General features: G+C 41.0%; 1 protein-coding gene across 1 annotated transcript in view; it reads left to right on the forward strand.

Annotated features, from left to right (window-relative positions):
* dhx36 (DEAH (Asp-Glu-Ala-His) box polypeptide 36) overlaps positions 1–18,025 on the forward strand; it is a 32,065-nt gene that overhangs the window by 11,634 nt on the left and 2,406 nt on the right. The window contains exons 7-23 of the mRNA XM_088620031.1: positions 433–507; positions 916–1,082; positions 1,628–1,709; positions 2,022–2,162; positions 2,269–2,374; positions 5,373–5,460; positions 5,867–5,922; positions 6,371–6,435; positions 8,694–8,837; positions 9,997–10,114; positions 11,549–11,647; positions 12,006–12,179; positions 12,446–12,532; positions 13,182–13,265; positions 13,498–13,597; positions 15,219–15,309; positions 17,755–17,875. Coding sequence (XP_088476157.1) covers positions 433–507; positions 916–1,082; positions 1,628–1,709; positions 2,022–2,162; positions 2,269–2,374; positions 5,373–5,460; positions 5,867–5,922; positions 6,371–6,435; positions 8,694–8,837; positions 9,997–10,114; positions 11,549–11,647; positions 12,006–12,179; positions 12,446–12,532; positions 13,182–13,265; positions 13,498–13,597; positions 15,219–15,309; positions 17,755–17,875 — 1,798 coding nt within the window. The remainder of the gene's footprint in view (positions 1–432; positions 508–915; positions 1,083–1,627; positions 1,710–2,021; positions 2,163–2,268; positions 2,375–5,372; positions 5,461–5,866; positions 5,923–6,370; positions 6,436–8,693; positions 8,838–9,996; positions 10,115–11,548; positions 11,648–12,005; positions 12,180–12,445; positions 12,533–13,181; positions 13,266–13,497; positions 13,598–15,218; positions 15,310–17,754; positions 17,876–18,025) is intronic.

An 18,025-nucleotide genomic window follows, 5' to 3' on the forward strand; every position in this document is an offset into this window, starting at 1 on the left:
TTAAAGTGAGAAGCTGCTATTAACAAAATGCCAGTGCTATTAAGATCAAGCTTACCGATTATTAGAAGGACCCCAGTAGATGTTAGGATCACTGACATTGCTGGGGGCTATAAGTACATGTTTAATGGCAACTTCCTTGAGTTCAAGCAGGATTTATTTTATTGAAGTGAAGCATTATTAGGAGAACCTGTTGATTTTGACTGGACTTCTCAACTTATACAAATTCTAATAAAAGGTTCATCTGGTCTACTGTGTTAATTGAATGTGAATTGTAATTTTGAAAATGTCAACTCCTGAATCGTGATAGAGATGACAAAAAGTCTGCAGAGGTGGGAATATAATGTGACTTGTTGGAAATTTAAAGAAAAAACTAGCCTTGTTATATCTGAATTAATTTTTGCTCATACCTTTGTGTGTGTGTTTTTTTTTCAGCCAGTTACCAAGGAAACAAGGCTCTATCTTATATTGTACAACAGGCATCATTTTGCAGTGGCTGCGGTCAGATTCGTAAGTGCAAAACGTTTTTTTCTTGTTGTTCATTGAAGAAAGAAAAAAAAATGATAAGGTCCTGTACCGTAGAAACTGAGTGCCTGCCTTTGAACTAGGCACAAGAATACTCTTGGCACAAAACCCAATGCACAAGTTTTGTTCAGAAGTTTGGTAGAAAAATACAATTCTGTTCAATTAATTTCTCATGTCCTGCAAGCCTGCTGTTCCACAAAATGTTACACAACAGAAATATCTGTTCTTCTTTACTGAAGGAGTATCTCCAGACATTTTAGGAGTCATAAGCCCTCCCTACATTTTGATTAAAATGTCCTACTCCTGCAGTCGTGCTGTTCCTAACCGAAACCAAAGAGAAGTAACAGCCTTCACAAGTGCATAACTCTGTGTTCCTCCCTCCTCCTGTCTCAGACACCTGTCGAGCATCAGTCATGTCGTTCTGGATGAAATTCACGAGAGAAACCTTCAGTCCGATGTGCTGATAACCATAGTAAAAGACCTGCTCGAACTCCGTGATGATTTGAAGATCATCCTGATGAGTGCCACATTGAATGCTGACAAATTTTCCAAATATTTCGGTATGCATTTTTACATCCTTTTCGTTTGCTCAGGGATAATTAAAACACTTAAGTCACATACATTCCATTAAAATTCTCATTTCTAATTTTTTTTTCATGTTTATGGGGCACACAATAAGAATTCTTCTATAGAAAACAAAACAATTTTTATTGAATTTTTGTTACCACTTCACAGGTGTTTTGTTGAGTTGGCCGCGTGCACACTGGTTCATTGTTTATTACTCACAGGACCATGATGTGCGACTACTAAGCAAAAAAATGTGACAGCTCCTATTGATTTTATGCACCTTGAGAAATATCACAGTTCAGCTTCAGTTCATCAATACCCTAATTCTGCCTTGTTTTTTTATGTGCTTACTCTTATCACATACCATTCTAGTGTGGTCCAGGAAGAATGGGAGAGCTCAGTGTTGTTTTGCAATCTAGTGATTTATTGAAAACAAGTTGATAAAATATCTAATTTCTCTCATGTAATGCCGGTTGTTCCTTGTTTTTTTTATCCACTGCTAAAGACTTAAGACTTTTTATGTCTTTTGTTTTCCCAGATAAATGTCCCATGATTCACATCCCTGGCTTCACTTTTCCAGTGAAGGAGTACCTCTTGGAAGATGTAGTGGAAATGCTGAGGTCAGTTGTCCGAAAACTTGTCCGAATGTCTAAAATAGTTAAAAGACCAAATGTTTAAGTTCTTTGTTTTTCAGAGTCCCCATGCTGCTTTTTTCTGATTGAGCTCTAATGCATCTGTGATTTGGCCTGAGAGAATGGGAATGAACGATTTGTTTCCCCTCCACGCCTCTTTTTGTGGGTCCTGTGCCCGAAGTCGATGATAAAGCACGTTTTTGCTTTACGTGTAGGGACGGAGAGACTTGCGTTGTACGTGCAAGGCGCGGTGTCACAGAATGAACAACGTTCCGTTTTCCTTGCACGTCCGTTCCTTAGGTACCGTCCGCAGGCTCAGGACCGCCGTCCGCAGTGGAAGAAGAGGTTCATGCAGGGCCAGCAGTTCCGGCCGGAGAAGGAGGAGAAGGAGGAGGAGTACAGGGAGACCTGGCCCAGTTACGCCAGAAGCCTGCGAGACCGGTATTCCCCGCAGCTCCTTCGTTCCTTGCCACCTCACATTCGCTAGGATGTAGCTTTCTGGCTCTAGGTGAGCCGAATTCATTTTGTTTTTGTTTTTTTATTCTAGGTATTCAGACAGCACAATCGAGGTCCTAGAAATGCTGGACGATGACGATAAAATTGACCTGCCCCTCATCGTAGAATTGATCCGGTACATTGTCAGGAACGATGAGGTGAGGTTTTTTTTTTTTTAAAGACGCCAGGTTTGGGACTTTTAGCATATTCACAATTCCACTGGGTAGTTCCTGTCGTTTTAAAACTGTTGTGGAGCTCAGCACCTTTTCAGTTTCGTTATGAGGAAAATAAGCATTCAATATTGGTTTGTATTAAAAACTCATTATTAACTCTATTGCCTCTTTCTTGGCTGCAGTATATTCTATTTGTGTTTTATTGAGTATAATGAAAACACATTATAATGAAAACTTAGGAAACAAAAATCAATTCACCTTTAATTTAAATTATGCTGTGAAATTTACAGATTTATTTCATCTACCTCCTTGATGCAGGAGTTGTTTTTAACAAGCAAGTTGCACCTAAAAATTTAGCAGTTCTTCAGGACAGCATAAAAGGCACAGCGATAGTGTTATCTGAAACTGCTTTATTGGTGTAATTTGTTACTTGAAAGACTCTGAAGCAGAAAGTAGTGAGCCCCTAGCAGTTCAGGGAGGCTGTTCCTCTCCAGGGTGAAGTTCGCTGACAGTAAGCGATCTAATTAATCACTCCCAGACAGCACAGGCCTTGATCTGAAGGGGCCTTGGCATCTGAGGATTTCCCTCTTGTTTTTAAAAGCTAAGAATGACATCATTTTGTACCCTTTATAATAAGGGACGATTCTCTTGTTGTCGTAAAGACATGTATACAGGCAATAGCTAACTGCCTATTTGCATGTTGATATTTCTTTAATTACCACCTTCTCCTTTTTCTTAGTGTTATTGGCTGTCCGTCAAATGAATAAATGAGAGCCTTGTTTTGCTGATGTGTTTTACTTAAGGGGTTTCTTTATATCATGTTTTATTATATATGTGAAATGGAGTACCCCAGGTTCATTTAAAATAAAAAACATTACTTTTCATCCATCTTCATTTCTCTGGTCAAATTTCCAGATTGTGCTTGGAATAAAGCGTTGGTCTGCGCACACAGAGAATGTGAATAATGAAATTATGAGTGATCTTGTGTTCTGTTTGATAAGCTATGGGAAGTGGAGGATAACATTTAAATGGCTAAGGCTGTAATTAAACCTTTATACCTCAAGTCAGAGTGATACATATTTCTCTTAGGCTGTCTGTCTGTTCATGTAGATTTCTTAATTAAATGCTCACTTTTTGATGTCAGGCATAACTGCAGAAATTAGATTTTAATTTATTTTGTTGGCAATTTGTTTTTCAGTTACACAGTGACTTTGGTCTTTAAGTGGCACTTTATTTAGATTTTAGCACTAATGCATAAGGATGCATAATGTCCTCAGAATCTGTAACAATATTCTCCTGGAGTTTAATTGGTCCCTTATTCGTCCTCCAGGGAAACCTCAGGCTCATCAGCAATAGCAGTGAAGGTATTTTTGCCATCACTTGTGCGATCACATAGATTGGAGCTACACAGGATAGAGATTAATTATCATCAATTAAGGAGAAGGTTTAGGAATTCAGAGATTTTATCTGTCATGTTAGTTTTTGAGTAAAAGAAACTAGGTCAGAAACCAGCCAGAAATAAGCACACAAAATAGGACCTCTTTTTTTTTTTTGCTTTATAATTATAAGGCATGTCATCAGATCTCAGAAAACGGCAGGAATTTAAAACACAGGGGTAATGCAAAAGAAAAATATGTCCTCTATATATCAGCAGATGGTTAATTATTCTGTAAAAGAAGAATCTAAAAATATAATTTCGTAATTATTAGGGCAAAAGCAAGACTTTCAAATGTATTTAACACTGACTTTGAGTTCCTTGTTTCTTCTTCCCACATGGTGTCTTTTATTTAAAAGTTTTTAGCTCTTTCCTTAAAGGGCTGCATCTTAAAGCTTTTTGAACAGTGGAAGAAAACTGCAACATCAGCACATTTTAGTAATCTCTCTAAATCCGTTTCTAGCGTCTAGAGCCATTTAGTACAATTAATATTATACTTACACTATCATTCTATGTGACTTAACTTCAACGTGTTTATAAAAATTAAATCCGGATATATTTCAAAGGAAAGTGTTTTATAAAAATGTGTGTTTCTGAACAGTGCTTACAGATACACAAGTCAGAAGAGAGAATTTAGACCGGAACCTGCATTGTGTAATACAAAGTTTTATTTTTCGAAAATGGCGATCTGTTGTTTCTTTTAATTTGGCTTCAGATGGAAAAGAAGAAAAAAAATCAATGAATTTTGTATCTGGGTAGCTGGGTAGGCTAGATGATCTGCAAGGGTGAGAGGAATGTGAACAGCGTGCTTCTTCGATCAGTGGGGAGTGGGCTGGTCGACATCGCCCAGTCCTGTGGAGCAAACAGCTCTTTATTAATACCCAGCTGCTTCCGCTGAAATTCTGCTTTCAGGCGCTCAGGAGAAGGAAAATGATGAAACCAGCGTGGCTTTGAAATTGAAAGCACTCTTTTTTTTCTGAATTGGGATAAATTTTGTTTTTGGCTGCAGGGACACAAGCGTCCCAGTTGTCTTTTCTGTGAAATTGAACACCTTCCTTGAGTTGGGGGACAAGCAGTGCGTATTGATAGTGTGTCTGCCCTGCACACACCCGCTGTCAAGGTTTTATTCTGGACAGATAAACACTAGTGTCCTTGTCTTCAGGTGCCGGGTACAGGCCGGTCTGTTCTCAAGCTCCCAGGAGAGCTGTGGGGATACCGCATTGCTGTTAGGAATGGAAAGAGATTGCTTCCCCACAAGCCATCTTTTTATCTGTTCTTCTCTTCCACAAATCCCACAGAATGAAACTGACTTTCACGATGAGCAGTGTGTAGTTTCCTCTCCTTTTATAAGGAAAAAACTTACCTCTATCTTACCCATTTAAGTAACTAGAAGTATTTTTCTCTAAAACCCTACTGACATTTACATCTGATTTTGCCTTTTAGGAATGACTGATGAATCTTTTAATGTGCGGTACTTAAGACTAATAAGTGTTTCATTAATAATGGGAAACAATCTGTTAAAGTTTCATGGCTTTTATTTTGCTGCAGGACGGAGCAATACTGGTGTTCTTGCCTGGCTGGGACAACATTAGCACACTAAACGATCTCTTGATGGCTCAGCAGATGTTTAAGTCAGGTACTGCAGAGAATTCTAAAACCTGTCCTGAAAAGCATTTGAAGAAGTGGTGAACAAAACTGGCTTTAGTTTAATTTATACTGATTTTAGATGTGCATAATAAATATATTCTTTTTGTCCTATTTTTCTTTAGTCCCAGCTAAGCCATGTTGTATGTAACACATTCATAGTGACTCAGCAGGTCTCCTGTGTTTTTTCGGGGGGGTTCTGCTTTATCACAATGGGTCTGACTGCTTACAAGGTTCTGGGTTGTTTTATCAGCATCATTTGTGTAGAACCAACCTGAAAGGCTATGTGTCTCTTTCCACTGTTTTTAAGAGCAACTGTAAGCCAAACATTCCTAAAAATGAATACCAGAAAGCAGTAATTGCCTTCAAGTGCTTATCAGTCTTGATTCGCTTTTCAGACAACTTTATCATCATTCCACTGCACTCCCTGATGCCCACCGTCAACCAGACCCAGGTAAATCTTCAAAACCCACTATGAGGGAGATTCCTCCCTTAACAAACACTGTGCACTTTAATTAGAATCACGGGCTTCAAGTGTTGTCACACTTGGATGTCTGGTTTTAACCTTAAGTGCTGATGTACAAATCGATTAGAAAGTGAAAATAAAAGATTAGGCGGTTCAGGTGGTTGTTAATCCCAGAACCTCATTAACTTCCACGGCATGACTGCTAAGTGCTTGGAACAAACAACTTCTTAAAGTTCTGCCTCCTTTTTTCAAGTTCTGACTTAAGCCAAGAGCAGAGGAACTTCTTTTGTTGAGCATTCGATATTGGTTCAGGTTAACGTTTTTCAGTTGCATGTATTAGGCGTGGAGGCATAATCTGAAGGCAGTGTGGTGCACTTTACAAGAAGGTGAAGGTTTCCCTTTGTAATTCCATTGTATGCGTTTGTCTTCTTTTCAGGTTTTTAAGAGACCTCCTCTGGGCGTTCGTAAAATTGTGATTGCCACTAACATTGCTGAAACAAGGTATCATTGTTTTTTAACAAATATAATTAATTCACAGGCTGCATAATAAGCAACTTTCAATCCTATAGTGCAAATATCCATTCTATAGTTGAATGTGTTAAGTTATATGCTTATGCTAGTAGGCAGGGTTCTATTAGCTTTGCCGCTTTGCATGAGTTGTTAAGATGCCAATACTCCTAAGTGTGTAGAGTTTGTGCGTTTTACCCATTTCTTCCCTATCACCTGTTGTTGAAGGACACACGAATGCTGGTTGTCTGCCCATGATCATTCATCAAATTCCTTTAATACCGTTTCAGCAGAGCCTTTCAAAATCGGCACCATCAGCTCAGCTGTAACCTTCACCCTGAGTCAAAGTTACAGAGCTCTGCTCTGTATTAAACAAACCATTGTCGTACTGCTGGAGTACCCAGGTTAATAAGGAGGCAGAAAATAATTTTTGATCTCTGCTATTAGGATGTGCTGTAATTTCTAGAAGATATATAGAGAACTATAATGCTCATAATAAATTGTTAATGGAAACAACACAAATTAGTTATTTACATATGTAAATATCTATAATTAAACTATAGATTTTTAACTTTCAAAAATCTATTAAGCTACTTCTAACCATCAGATCAATTTGTATTAGTGTCTAGAAGAATGCTGTGTGGCTACTGAAATTTGTCAGCCATCTACTGAAGTGTAAAATTGAAGCTTTAATTACTTGTGTGGAATTAGGTTGCTTATCATTTTGTTACACAGGACAGATATGACTACAGCTGATAAAATTGGAAAACAGACAAGTTCTCTGCAGGCACTCCGGGAACCTCTCTAGCTCTTGCAACAGATGTAAAACAATGCTACTTTTCAGACTTGATAGCTTAGGGCTTGCAAAGTGCTGCCAAAAGCACCTTTTCAATTGGAAGTGAATCAGATCAGGTTTGTTTTGCACTTTTTAATCTATATATGTAATATGTTACATAACGTAATATAGCAAGCGGTTAGACTTCAGCAGTAGTTTTATATGGCACAGAAAGTTTGCTGGACCTAACATACTGCATTTAATATGTAATTTTCTGAATACAGTGTGTCCCAGTTAAGTATTTTATGTTAAACTATAGAAGTAATATCCTGGCTCAGAGTAGCAGAGGTGAAGGAGGACTTTTTTCCATCATTCCTTCTGAAATATCATTAATACCTCTATCTCATTCCTTTGATCAAGCAAAGACAATCTTAATATCACCGATGTGGTTTTGGAAAAATCTCTGTCTAAACGGCTATGAAGTTTTCTCTACTGAAGTATGCACAGGCACAAAAAATACTCTACTCTGCTGAAAGAGATGCTTAAATTGTGAAAATCTGCCAGGGAGAGATTTTGAATGGAGGGGGTAGCCATGCCTTTTGACAAGCCTTTGTACCAGGCAGTCTGTGGAATTTTGATCAAGCAGTTATGATAACATACTTGCACAAAGCAACAGATCTTGCTAAAGATAGACTGTGTAAAACCTGCTGCCTCAAAACAAATTTGCATTTAATGTTACCAGTTGAACAGTGAGGGCCACTGAAAAAGCAGACGCCCGCGGTAAGAATTTGAAAATGGCAGGATCACACAGACACAGGGTTTTGGCTGAACCTCTGAAAGAGGGCAGTTCTTGCATAGAAGATAAAAACATGCTTCTACAAGACATTGTTACATAATGAAAGCTTTTAGATTTTGGGGGGGGGGTTAAGATTTCTGAAGGAAAAAATTAAAATAATTCTTAGGAAAATAGAAAAACACCCTAAAACCTTCAAGATGTCGGTCACCAGTATAATAGGTGCCTCTCACCACTGAGCCAAGAAAGTGAAGTGGTTTGAACCCAACCAGTATTGCACCAGTTCAAAATCAGCCAGGAGATTTGCAAAATCTTTTGTCTTTTTGAGAATATTGGGGGTCTGAACTGGGCATAGCACCAGAAAACCAATCAGACCCTCATATGAACAAAACCAGGCAAACACTAAAGAAATGCTAAGTGCTACAATGTTGAGCCCTGGAAGGCTTTTACATTCTCATTTCTTAATTTCATTGATTCATGTCTTAGTCATGTTCATACTAGGTCTTATGTGATCCCCAAAACTCAAAGGTGATGTAACCCGCTCGGTCTGCCACATCTGGAGAGTAATGGAGTGCAGCACTTTTTCCATAGCAACAATTTCTTTTCTGTTTTTCCCACAGGACAGCAGAGTGAGGTGAAAGATCAAATACTAGTCAAGTGAACCTCTTTCCCTTTTTCTTTCAGCATCACCATCGATGACATTGTTCACGTCATAGACGGGGGCAAAATAAAGGAGACCAACTTTGACACTCAGAACAACATCAGCACCCTGACCGCTGAGTGGGTCAGCCTGGCCAATGCTAAACAGCGAAAAGGCCGTGCTGGGAGGTGAGTGTTCGTCTGTTGTCTGTCTTTCCTGTGCTCTTCATGTTGAAGCATTTTGTTGTGATGGCCTGGGTGAAGGTGTGCTGCTTGGGTATTTCTTTTAGGGACAGGGTTCCATCTTCCACGTAGGCAGATGAAATGTGTATGAACTGTAGTGGGAGCTCGGTCAGCACCAGAACATTCTGGTTCTGCGTAGTTTTTCTGCAGGCTGTTTGTTAAGCCAAGCTGGACCTAGCCCGTTAAAACCAGGCCCTGTAACTCTTCTGGAGCGAGCTCAGTATTAAGCAGCTGGACCTAGCCCGCTGGACATATATGAGGCTGGGTGAAGGACACTCTGGAATCGTGTGTCTTCAGTCTGTGCCCAAGAGAGAGATGGAAGGTGGCATCTGGTAGCGTAAAAGATCTCAGTCCTGCCCAAGAATCACAGGGTTATGTTGCCGTTTACTGGGCAAATTCCAGTATTCACGAAAAGTTGAAAAAGTCAATCTGAAGGACTTAGGAGTCAACGACAATTAATCTTGGCTCAAACAGCTCGAAAGCAGCTCGAAAAACATGTCCGATGGGGTCAGGCGCTCTCTCTGGCAGCTCTCTGGATGTTCAGCACATGGCCCAGGTAGAGAAACGTCCGCGCTGTACCGAGAAGACTCCAGAAGGATCGAGTTTTCGGCCTGGCTCGGGTGCACAAGAGTCCCGTGTGAAGCATGAAGGTGACCTGAGGGAAGCTGATGGACAGCTGTGTAAGCTCTGAAAAGGCACACCGAAGACGGCCTCTCTTCCTCCTGAACGTGGCACACGCGGTGCGGGACGTCGCTCGCCCACTCCGAGCGCGTGGTGCCGTCTTCGCGCAGCGCCGGAGTGGAATACTTCACGCTGCTCCCAGGGCGTGGAGCCCTTTCGCGCGGGAGAGGCTGATCAGCCTCTCTGCTGCTCGCTAGCCCGTGCCAAGCGGCGTGTCGGGGAGCGCAGCTCGCGCATTAGCACCCCAAGTGACTCAGGAGAAGACGCCATGGAATTGAACAGATGGACCCTCGGTGTCAGCGTGGCCACCCGGACCGGCTCTGTCGGGGCCATTATCACAATTTGAGCCTTTTGTTTTTACGTCGTAATTAATTATATGACTGTGGGTTGATTTTTTTTTTTCCTTTATGTTCCATTTGTGTAGGGTACAGCCTGGTAAGTGTTACCATCTGTATAATGGGTTGCGGGCCAGCCTTCTCGATGACTATCAGCTGCCTGAAATTATGAGGACTCCCCTGGAGGAACTGTGCTTGCAGATAAAGGTACTGTGTCACTCAGTAGGCTGCAGTCAAGGTGATAAGTCTCCTACTTATTTTATTGTTAAACTTCTGCTGTTCCATTCAGGCATGGTGGCAAGAATGTCTCTGAATATCTGTGTTTAGAGTCAGGTTTTGGAGAAGTGCGTGTTTGAGTTGGCGGTGGTAAGTCTAAAGATGTAGTGTTTAATGTAAGGTAATCACCGTGACATGTTACCAGCAATATTAATATCATTAAATGGCTTTCATGCTTTTATTACACATGTACGGCGGCACAAATCAAAGATTTGAGTTCAAGACTACTAAGGACCTATATTTCACAATGCAGTGTGACAAAATATAGAAGCAAACATGGGAATTTTGACCTGTGTTGTGCATTGAAAACAAGCTTGTTGTGTTTGAAAAAAAGATTGAATCACTCCGTTTTCAGCGTATTGGTTTTGGATGCTGTGTCATGCAATATTCCCATTCCTCTCTGGACAAGGTGAGCCCCTAGTCTGCATACTAGATTCCAAAAGTCCTCCCAGCTCTCCCATTTGATATTAAATGGGGCTCGAGTCAAGTTCATAGCAGAACGCATTCTGCCAAGAAAGCTGCCCTACTACAGCGTGCGGATGTTTGTTGTCCAGCAGGAATGTTGTCATTCAGGAGGACTCATGTCCACAGGAAGGATAGCGAGGGAGGTCTCAAGGCTTGATCACGCTACTGCTGTATAGTCCTCTTGCCATCATTTACTCCTTGTGGAGTTTGAAGTCTAGAGCCAGTAGAACACGTTTGCCCAGACCAGCACGTTTTAACCTCCCCATCCGTTGGTGTGCTGATGTGACGACCATCAGGGTGATCAACGCCAAACCTGGGTTGATAGCTAAAAAGAACTTGGGTCGACTCCAAGCAGTGTGCAATGAGTTTTTCTAACTCATAACATACCAGTAGTTTGAGGGCATTGTTCTCTTGGTAAGCGGAGCATTTGTATTTTTTTCTTATTTGAACGTCAAACTGATTGAAAATCAAGTCACTTCTTTGGTCACCTGTGCCTAATCAGTGGTCAACTCTTGTTGAGGAGCTACTTTTGTATTTATGCAACAGTCACATAGGTGTATCACAGACAGTAATGAATGTTTTTTTAATCAAAGTGATTACTTAAAACATTTAATCAAAAGACAAAGTTAATATACTTTATCTGATGAAACATACATATATAAAGGTTTTTTAGTTTCTTTTGATGTTCAGTATGCAGTCTTTTCTCCATCTCAATTCACAACCTCCTGTGATGCCTTTTTACAATAAGCTTCCCTGTTGAGCTTTGAAAATTGCTTTGTAAGAAATCAATTTTTGTAATGGTTTACTGGTAGACAAATGCAATATTGGAAAAAATCAGGTTTGAGTTAAACAAAATTGAGTTACGTGCTTTATTTTCTCAAAATATGTTGTTTTCTTCAGATACTAAAGCTTGGGAGAATTGCATCATTCCTTCGGAAAACACTGGATCCTCCTTCGGAACAGACAGTGCAGTTAGCAATTACTCATTTAATGGATCTGGTAAGAAAAATCTTCAAGCTACACTTCTGCACTTTGCTTAATTTAGTAAAAAACAATTTGGTGTGTCCTGGTCATTAAGCGTGTTAAAGTGCCTCACCCTGAGCCCAGTCCGTCCTCTGACTAATTGAGTGATTTAGTACGTGTCATTAGTATTTGGTATTATGTCATTAGAGATAATAAATTAATTTCACTTCAACAATACCCATGCACACCATCAGCTTGATAAAAGTTTCTGTTTTCATGTATTCTTTTGAGTTGAGTTTGCATGTTTGGAATAGTAAACGGCAGTCCCTCAACGCACCCCGTTGTTTCACTTCCCGGTCCTTATCTGATCTTTTTTTCCCCCCTCCCTTTCCAGAATGCCTTGGATAAGGATGAGGAGTTGACTCCTCTCGGCGTTCACTTGGCGCGGATGCCAGTGGAACCTCACATCGGGAAGATGATCCTGTTCGGAGCGCTGTTGAGTTGCCTCGACCCTGTCCTAACTATTGCCGCCAGTCTGAGCTTCAGAGATCCCTTCGTCATTCCTTTGGTAAAGCAGTTCAGTGATATGCCATCCCTACGCACTTTTACTTGGGGGTTTATGGTTTAAAGCTCTTCTACGTTAAACGTGATATCTTCAAAACAGTTCTGTCAGGATCTCACATTGCCTTGGGTTGGGACGATCTTCAGGTATTTGTAAACATGTGACTCGGTCCGTCCTTCACCGACACTCCATGGCTGCTTCGGTTCTGCAGCTCGTTGTGTGCTTTGTCACTTGACTTCTTTTTCCATATTTACCATTTTGTTCTGGATTAGGGCAAGGAGAAGATTGCGGATACGAAGAGAAAGCAGCTGGCGAAGAATTCCAAAAGTGACCACCTGACAATTGTGAATGCATTCTGGGTAAGATGGCTGTGTGTGCAAATTGTAGACTTTTCCATAAATCTGAGTAGCTTTGTTGAGGCGTTTCCTTCATTCACTAAAGGAACAAGGAGGACAGGCTGTGATATTATTTTTCTGTAATATAATTTACCGTACATATTATTCCCCTTCTAGCTGAATTGCATCTATGCTCAGAGTAGTTTTTAACCTTTCCTTTGTTAGGCCGTGAAGATTTTTTATTGTACTTTAGCAGGCTGCAGTGAAACTCATCGAACTACGTTGCCTTCTGAAATAAATTCCTGACCCGTTGAAAAGACAAGCTGTTCCTGGCTGTTTTTTGAAAGCAGGAAGAAAGAAATCAGTACATCCAAGTTTTTCACCACTTTCTGTTTGATTTCCTGAAGCAGAATCTTACGGCTAAGTGGGCTTATTTTAATAGCCCCCGTTCACCCACGTCTCAAGAAAAAAGTGGTTCTTCGTACAGTTCGATTCTTCGGAATGTTTGCTGTGCAGTAGTTTGGTTCTCCATTACTGTTGTTTAATCTTTTGATTATCCTTGTAATTCATTCTTTTTGAAGAGATGGAGGGGGTTGCCTTCTGATTATATGGACAGCTGGAGTTCTGCTGCACCTCCCTTTTTAATCTTACCTCGTGTGTTTTTGTTTTGAAGGGCTGGGAAGAAGCAAAGCGAAGGAGTTACAAAGCTGAGAGAGACTACTGCTGGGAGTACTTTCTCTCTTCAAACACGCTCCAGGTAGTCATGCTGACGGTATTAAACCACAGCCCTCAGACGTTTTGCTTTTATTTTGTGAGAGGGTTTATTCTGTGGGGAAACTCAAAACAAAAGAAATGCAGTTTTTGGAACATTGTTTGCCATAGAGATAATTAGGATAAGATGCATAATACAAATCAGATCACTTTAACATTTGTCTTCTAATTAGCAAGGAGTCCGGTGTTGTCTCTGAGTTTTCGCTGTGGTTTTCCAGATGCTGCAAAACATGAAGGGCCAATTTGCAGAGCACTTACTGGCAGGTGGTTTTGTCCGCAGCAAAAACCCTAAGGACCCCAATTCCAATATCAACTCGGGTAAAACAATTTAGTTTTATATATACATTAATATGATATCAAGTTTCAAAAGAGCCGACACTTACGACTGCAGCAAATTCACAAAACCATCGGGAATATGGTTAAATATTTTGTAGGAGGTGTTCTGAAACATTATTGAACAGACACGACGCAGGTTCACTCCACTCAAAGCACTATACAGGTAATTGGGATCCCCTCCACCACCAGTGTGCAGCCCCACCTGGATGGTGAAGCCATAGTGCACCACTACGCTCCCCACACACCAGCTCTCAGTGGGGAGGAGAGCAGAGTGATGAAGCCAGTTCAGAGATGGGGATTATTAGGAGGCCATGATTGGTAAAGGCCAGGGGGAGTTTGTCCAGGATGCCAGGGTAACACCCCTTCTCTTTTTGAGAAACTCCCTGGGATTTTTAATGATCACAGAGAGTCAGGATCTCGGTTTTACGTCTCATTTGAAGGACGGCGCCTTTTTACAGTAGCGTCTCCCCATAACTACACTGGGGCATTAGGACCCACACAGATTGCAGGGTGAGCTCCCCCCTGCTGGCCCCACTAACACCTTTTCCAGCAGCAACCTTAGCTTTCCCAGGAGTCTCCCCCCCATGTACTGACCAGGCTCACACCTGCTGAGCTCCAGTGGGTCACCAGATGTGAGTTGCAGGGTGAGAGGGAATCTGCTGTATAAGTGTGTGGCCATTTTTGGAAGCAATTCAAGCTGTGACATGTGCTGTCCTCTAGGCTGCCTCTCTCCATTCTGCTCATAGAGCCTGGACAAGCACGTGCCTGTTTGCTGGCCTGTGAGATCTAGATGACAGGTGTCATGCTGGTTCCTCCCACACGTGTCCAGTGGAGGTCAAGTTTGGAGAGCAAGGCATCCAGAGCACAGCTGTCCCATTCTTAACTGGAATTTTGTGGTGCCATGTGGTCAGGTTGACATTAACATGTGCTGACTTGTCACTCCTACCCAGATCATTAATCTCAGACCTCCCTATTGATTGGTCTTTTGCAAACAACACTTAGCATGTCATTTGCATGTATGCACCATGGCGATGCCCCACAGAGAGATGCGTGCAAGGCCTCCACTCATTTATCGAAGAGGACATAGCTCTGCTACTGAAGAGTCCCCCTGTAGTGACTTACTTCACCTTTAACACAAAGTTAACATAAAGTGTTCTCATGATAGAGAGGGGCATATCAGTTCCTTATTGCGTTCTTCTTTTTCAATGGCTTGAAATCATTTTGCTGGTTCTCAGTCAGCTCTCGCACTAATGAGGTGATTTAGAGTTTAGAGCGGGCTGCTGCGTCAGCGTGCGTCGTCTGCCAAGGAACAAGTAAAGGTTAAGCTCATGCAGAAAAGCACAGGGAAATAAAAGGTTTCGGCTGTTAAAGCTTCTTCAGGTTCAGATTTAGAGTGTGTGCAGTAGTCAGAATCCATATTTAATGGTCTTAAAAAAAAAAGATTAAGCAAAATGACACCATATACATTTAATCAATATCCAAAATCTATATGCTTTATTTTTGTAAAAAACATATGTATAGAGTGATTTCTTTTGGTAAACTTAACTCGTACAGATACGTTTTTACGAGGGACTAACTTCAGATCTTCACATTGTTCCTGCAGACAATGAAAAGCTGATAAAAGCTGTCATTTGCGCTGGATTGTACCCCAAGGTTGCCAAGATACGACCTAGTTTCAGCAAGAAACGAAAAATGTAAGTGTGTTTCACACCATTAACGTCTTCAATGTCATTACAAATCTGTCGCTCATCTCAGCTGAAGCTTCCCTTAAAAGTGTCTCGGCAGCATCACAAGGCCATGGATTACAAGGGTCCCATTTTCATCACCAGATGTGCAGGGAAAAGAGTCTCGATATGTAGTAAGGTTTATTCTCCATATGGTCCCTGTTTTGCAGACATAACACAGACTGGCATACACTGCGTGCACACACTCGCACCAGGGACAGTTTTCCCAGAAGCCAGTTAACCTACCAGTATGCTTTTGGACAGTAGGGGGCACCAGAAGCACTTGGAGGGAGCCCACACAAACGTGGAGAACATGCAAACTCCATGCTAAAAGCACCCTGGGTCTGGAATTGAACAAAGGGCTCTAACACTGTGAGCCATCAATGCAAACCACTGTGCCACAATGCTGCCCTTATCAAATAGGTCCTACAAAGAAGAAATTCATTTATTTATCTTTCAGATGTTGCTTATTAAAATAGGCTTTACTAAACAGGCAGTTAAATGTTCTCTCAAGTTTCCAGTCTGCAATGTAACAACAGCCGCAGCTTTTCAGACAAAACGTGGGGCAAAACATGCCCCTTTAGCACAAAATGTCAAATTATTACGCTTTTTGTAGTGATGTCTCACTACATTCCACATTATATTTGGTTTATTAGTGATTGTTTTCCTTGCTTTAAATGTTGTCTGCTTTCTAGTTAGTATTTTGTTTACAAATGATGATTCATTTTGTTAAACTTTAGCATCAATCTCCTACTACTACTACTTCATATGGGCCTCATTACTCAAGCAAAGCTGCAGCCTTGCAAATATTGGCAACTGAGTTAAAAATTGCACATGCTGTGGTTTGGAATTTAGAATGCAACCAGAGATCCACAATTATGAGGCCGTAAGACCAGAATTCACTCAATGGGGTTTTACTAAACTGTGTACAGCTCTTTATCTGTCAGTGTGTGCTGGAATATCTAAACCTGTGTTCTGTGACTGATGAGTAGTGATTCATTTGGACTCTTCAGGAATAATATACTGTATATGTGTAGCATGAATAAAAGCACTTGCCTGAAGCTTTTTAAATTTTGACGAACTGGTATTTTTATGCGTTTGTACAAATGCAGTTTGTGACAAAATGGTAACATAATGGAAATGAATCAGCCGTTAATTTTCCCAACACTTAACCAGATGGTCAGTTAGCAATACAGTTAGCGTACTGTAGAACCATTCCACACTACACATTTTGTCATGCTGATGCAAGCCAGCGTGTGTTTCTGTGCTAATGTTTTTAGTACTCTTCATAGTGACTTTTGCTTGCTTTTTGAATTGACGTTTTCTAATTTGACAGTACTTTAAGGATTAATAGCTGATGCTTCCGTATTTTTTAAATTGCTCCATAAACCCTGAATTTCATTATGAAGATGGGAAAACTTAGTCCTTTTCTGTTGGGGAGCGTGGTCCATTTTTCCCTTGGATTTTTTTTTTTCAGTGCACAGTCTGCTTGCAGTTGCATCAATTCATTACGTTTGACCCAGCAAGACAGAATCGATAGGTGTTCACCAGTCCCGCTGGCAGGCTGGTTGTCTTTGTACTCTGGGCACATTGCCATGCGCGGCCCAGAAACCTCTGCACTGCATGTCCTCTCTGTCCAGCGTCACAAGGTTGCTATTGTGGTGCAGCGCAAGCTTATCCATTTCCTTAGGCCTTCGGTAGGGATAGAATTAGCACCCCCACTGGCGTTTTATCCATTTGAAGTTTTAAGAGCTGCAGGTTACTGTACAGGCTGATAGATGGATATTTTGTGCTTATTTGGTTAGAAATTTGTACATAGACAGGCATCTGGATTTGCAGTAAATACATTTAAAGGTATTTTTCTGTTTTTGCTTCACTATTACACTTTGAGCAATTGCCTGTAGACCTTACAAAAATTGAAATGCATCAAGCTGCTGTAGTGCCATCCTGTGTCGCAGGGCTCTCTGCTCAAGCCATCACTCCCATCTCTTTCTAATAAGCTTTTCCTGGTCGAAGCCTTGAATTCCATCATTGACCATTTCTTTAAAGAAAACTTAGGGAAAAGAGACTGAGCTGTAGAAACTGGTTAAAGCTTTTATCACCAGAACAAAAATGTTCTAAAGGACAGTTTGTCCTAGAGACTTTAGGAGTCTCACTGAAAAGATGTATCGTCTTCAGTGCTCATAGTTAGGTTATACATCTCTCTGTTTAATCAGAGGCAATTTCTTGAAAGGGGTAAAGAGATCCACAGCTAACAAGACCTTCCAGACGCGTGTGTGTATCTGAACTTGAAAAAGATTTGAACGTGTCCTTGTGTCTCTGTGATCTGCTGTTCCAATACACTGTCTTGAGAGAACCTCTGAGATTTCATCAGCTCCACGGTGAAATAATGCACACTGCCTGTACCATTTCCAGGGTAAAGGTTTATACGAAATCAGATGGCAAAGTCAGCATCCATCCGAAGTCTGTAAACGCTGAAGAAACTGAGTTCCACTACAGCTGGCTTATCTATCACCTCAAGATGAAGACGAGCAGTGTAAGTTGGAAAGCATTTTCATTAAAGGCTGCTTCATGCTGGTTGTATGAATCTACAACCAGCTGCAATATGTTCAGTTCTGAAAAGGACACGATGTATTCTCTTCCTTCCCAGCACCACAGCTATTCTGTTTTTACATCACAAAGCAAT

The sequence above is a fragment of the Lepisosteus platostomus genome, chromosome 2, assembly GCF_059453375.1.
Source record: "Lepisosteus platostomus isolate fLepPlt1 chromosome 2, fLepPlt1.hap1, whole genome shotgun sequence".
In the NCBI taxonomy this organism is placed as follows: domain Eukaryota; kingdom Metazoa; phylum Chordata; class Actinopteri; order Semionotiformes; family Lepisosteidae; genus Lepisosteus; species Lepisosteus platostomus.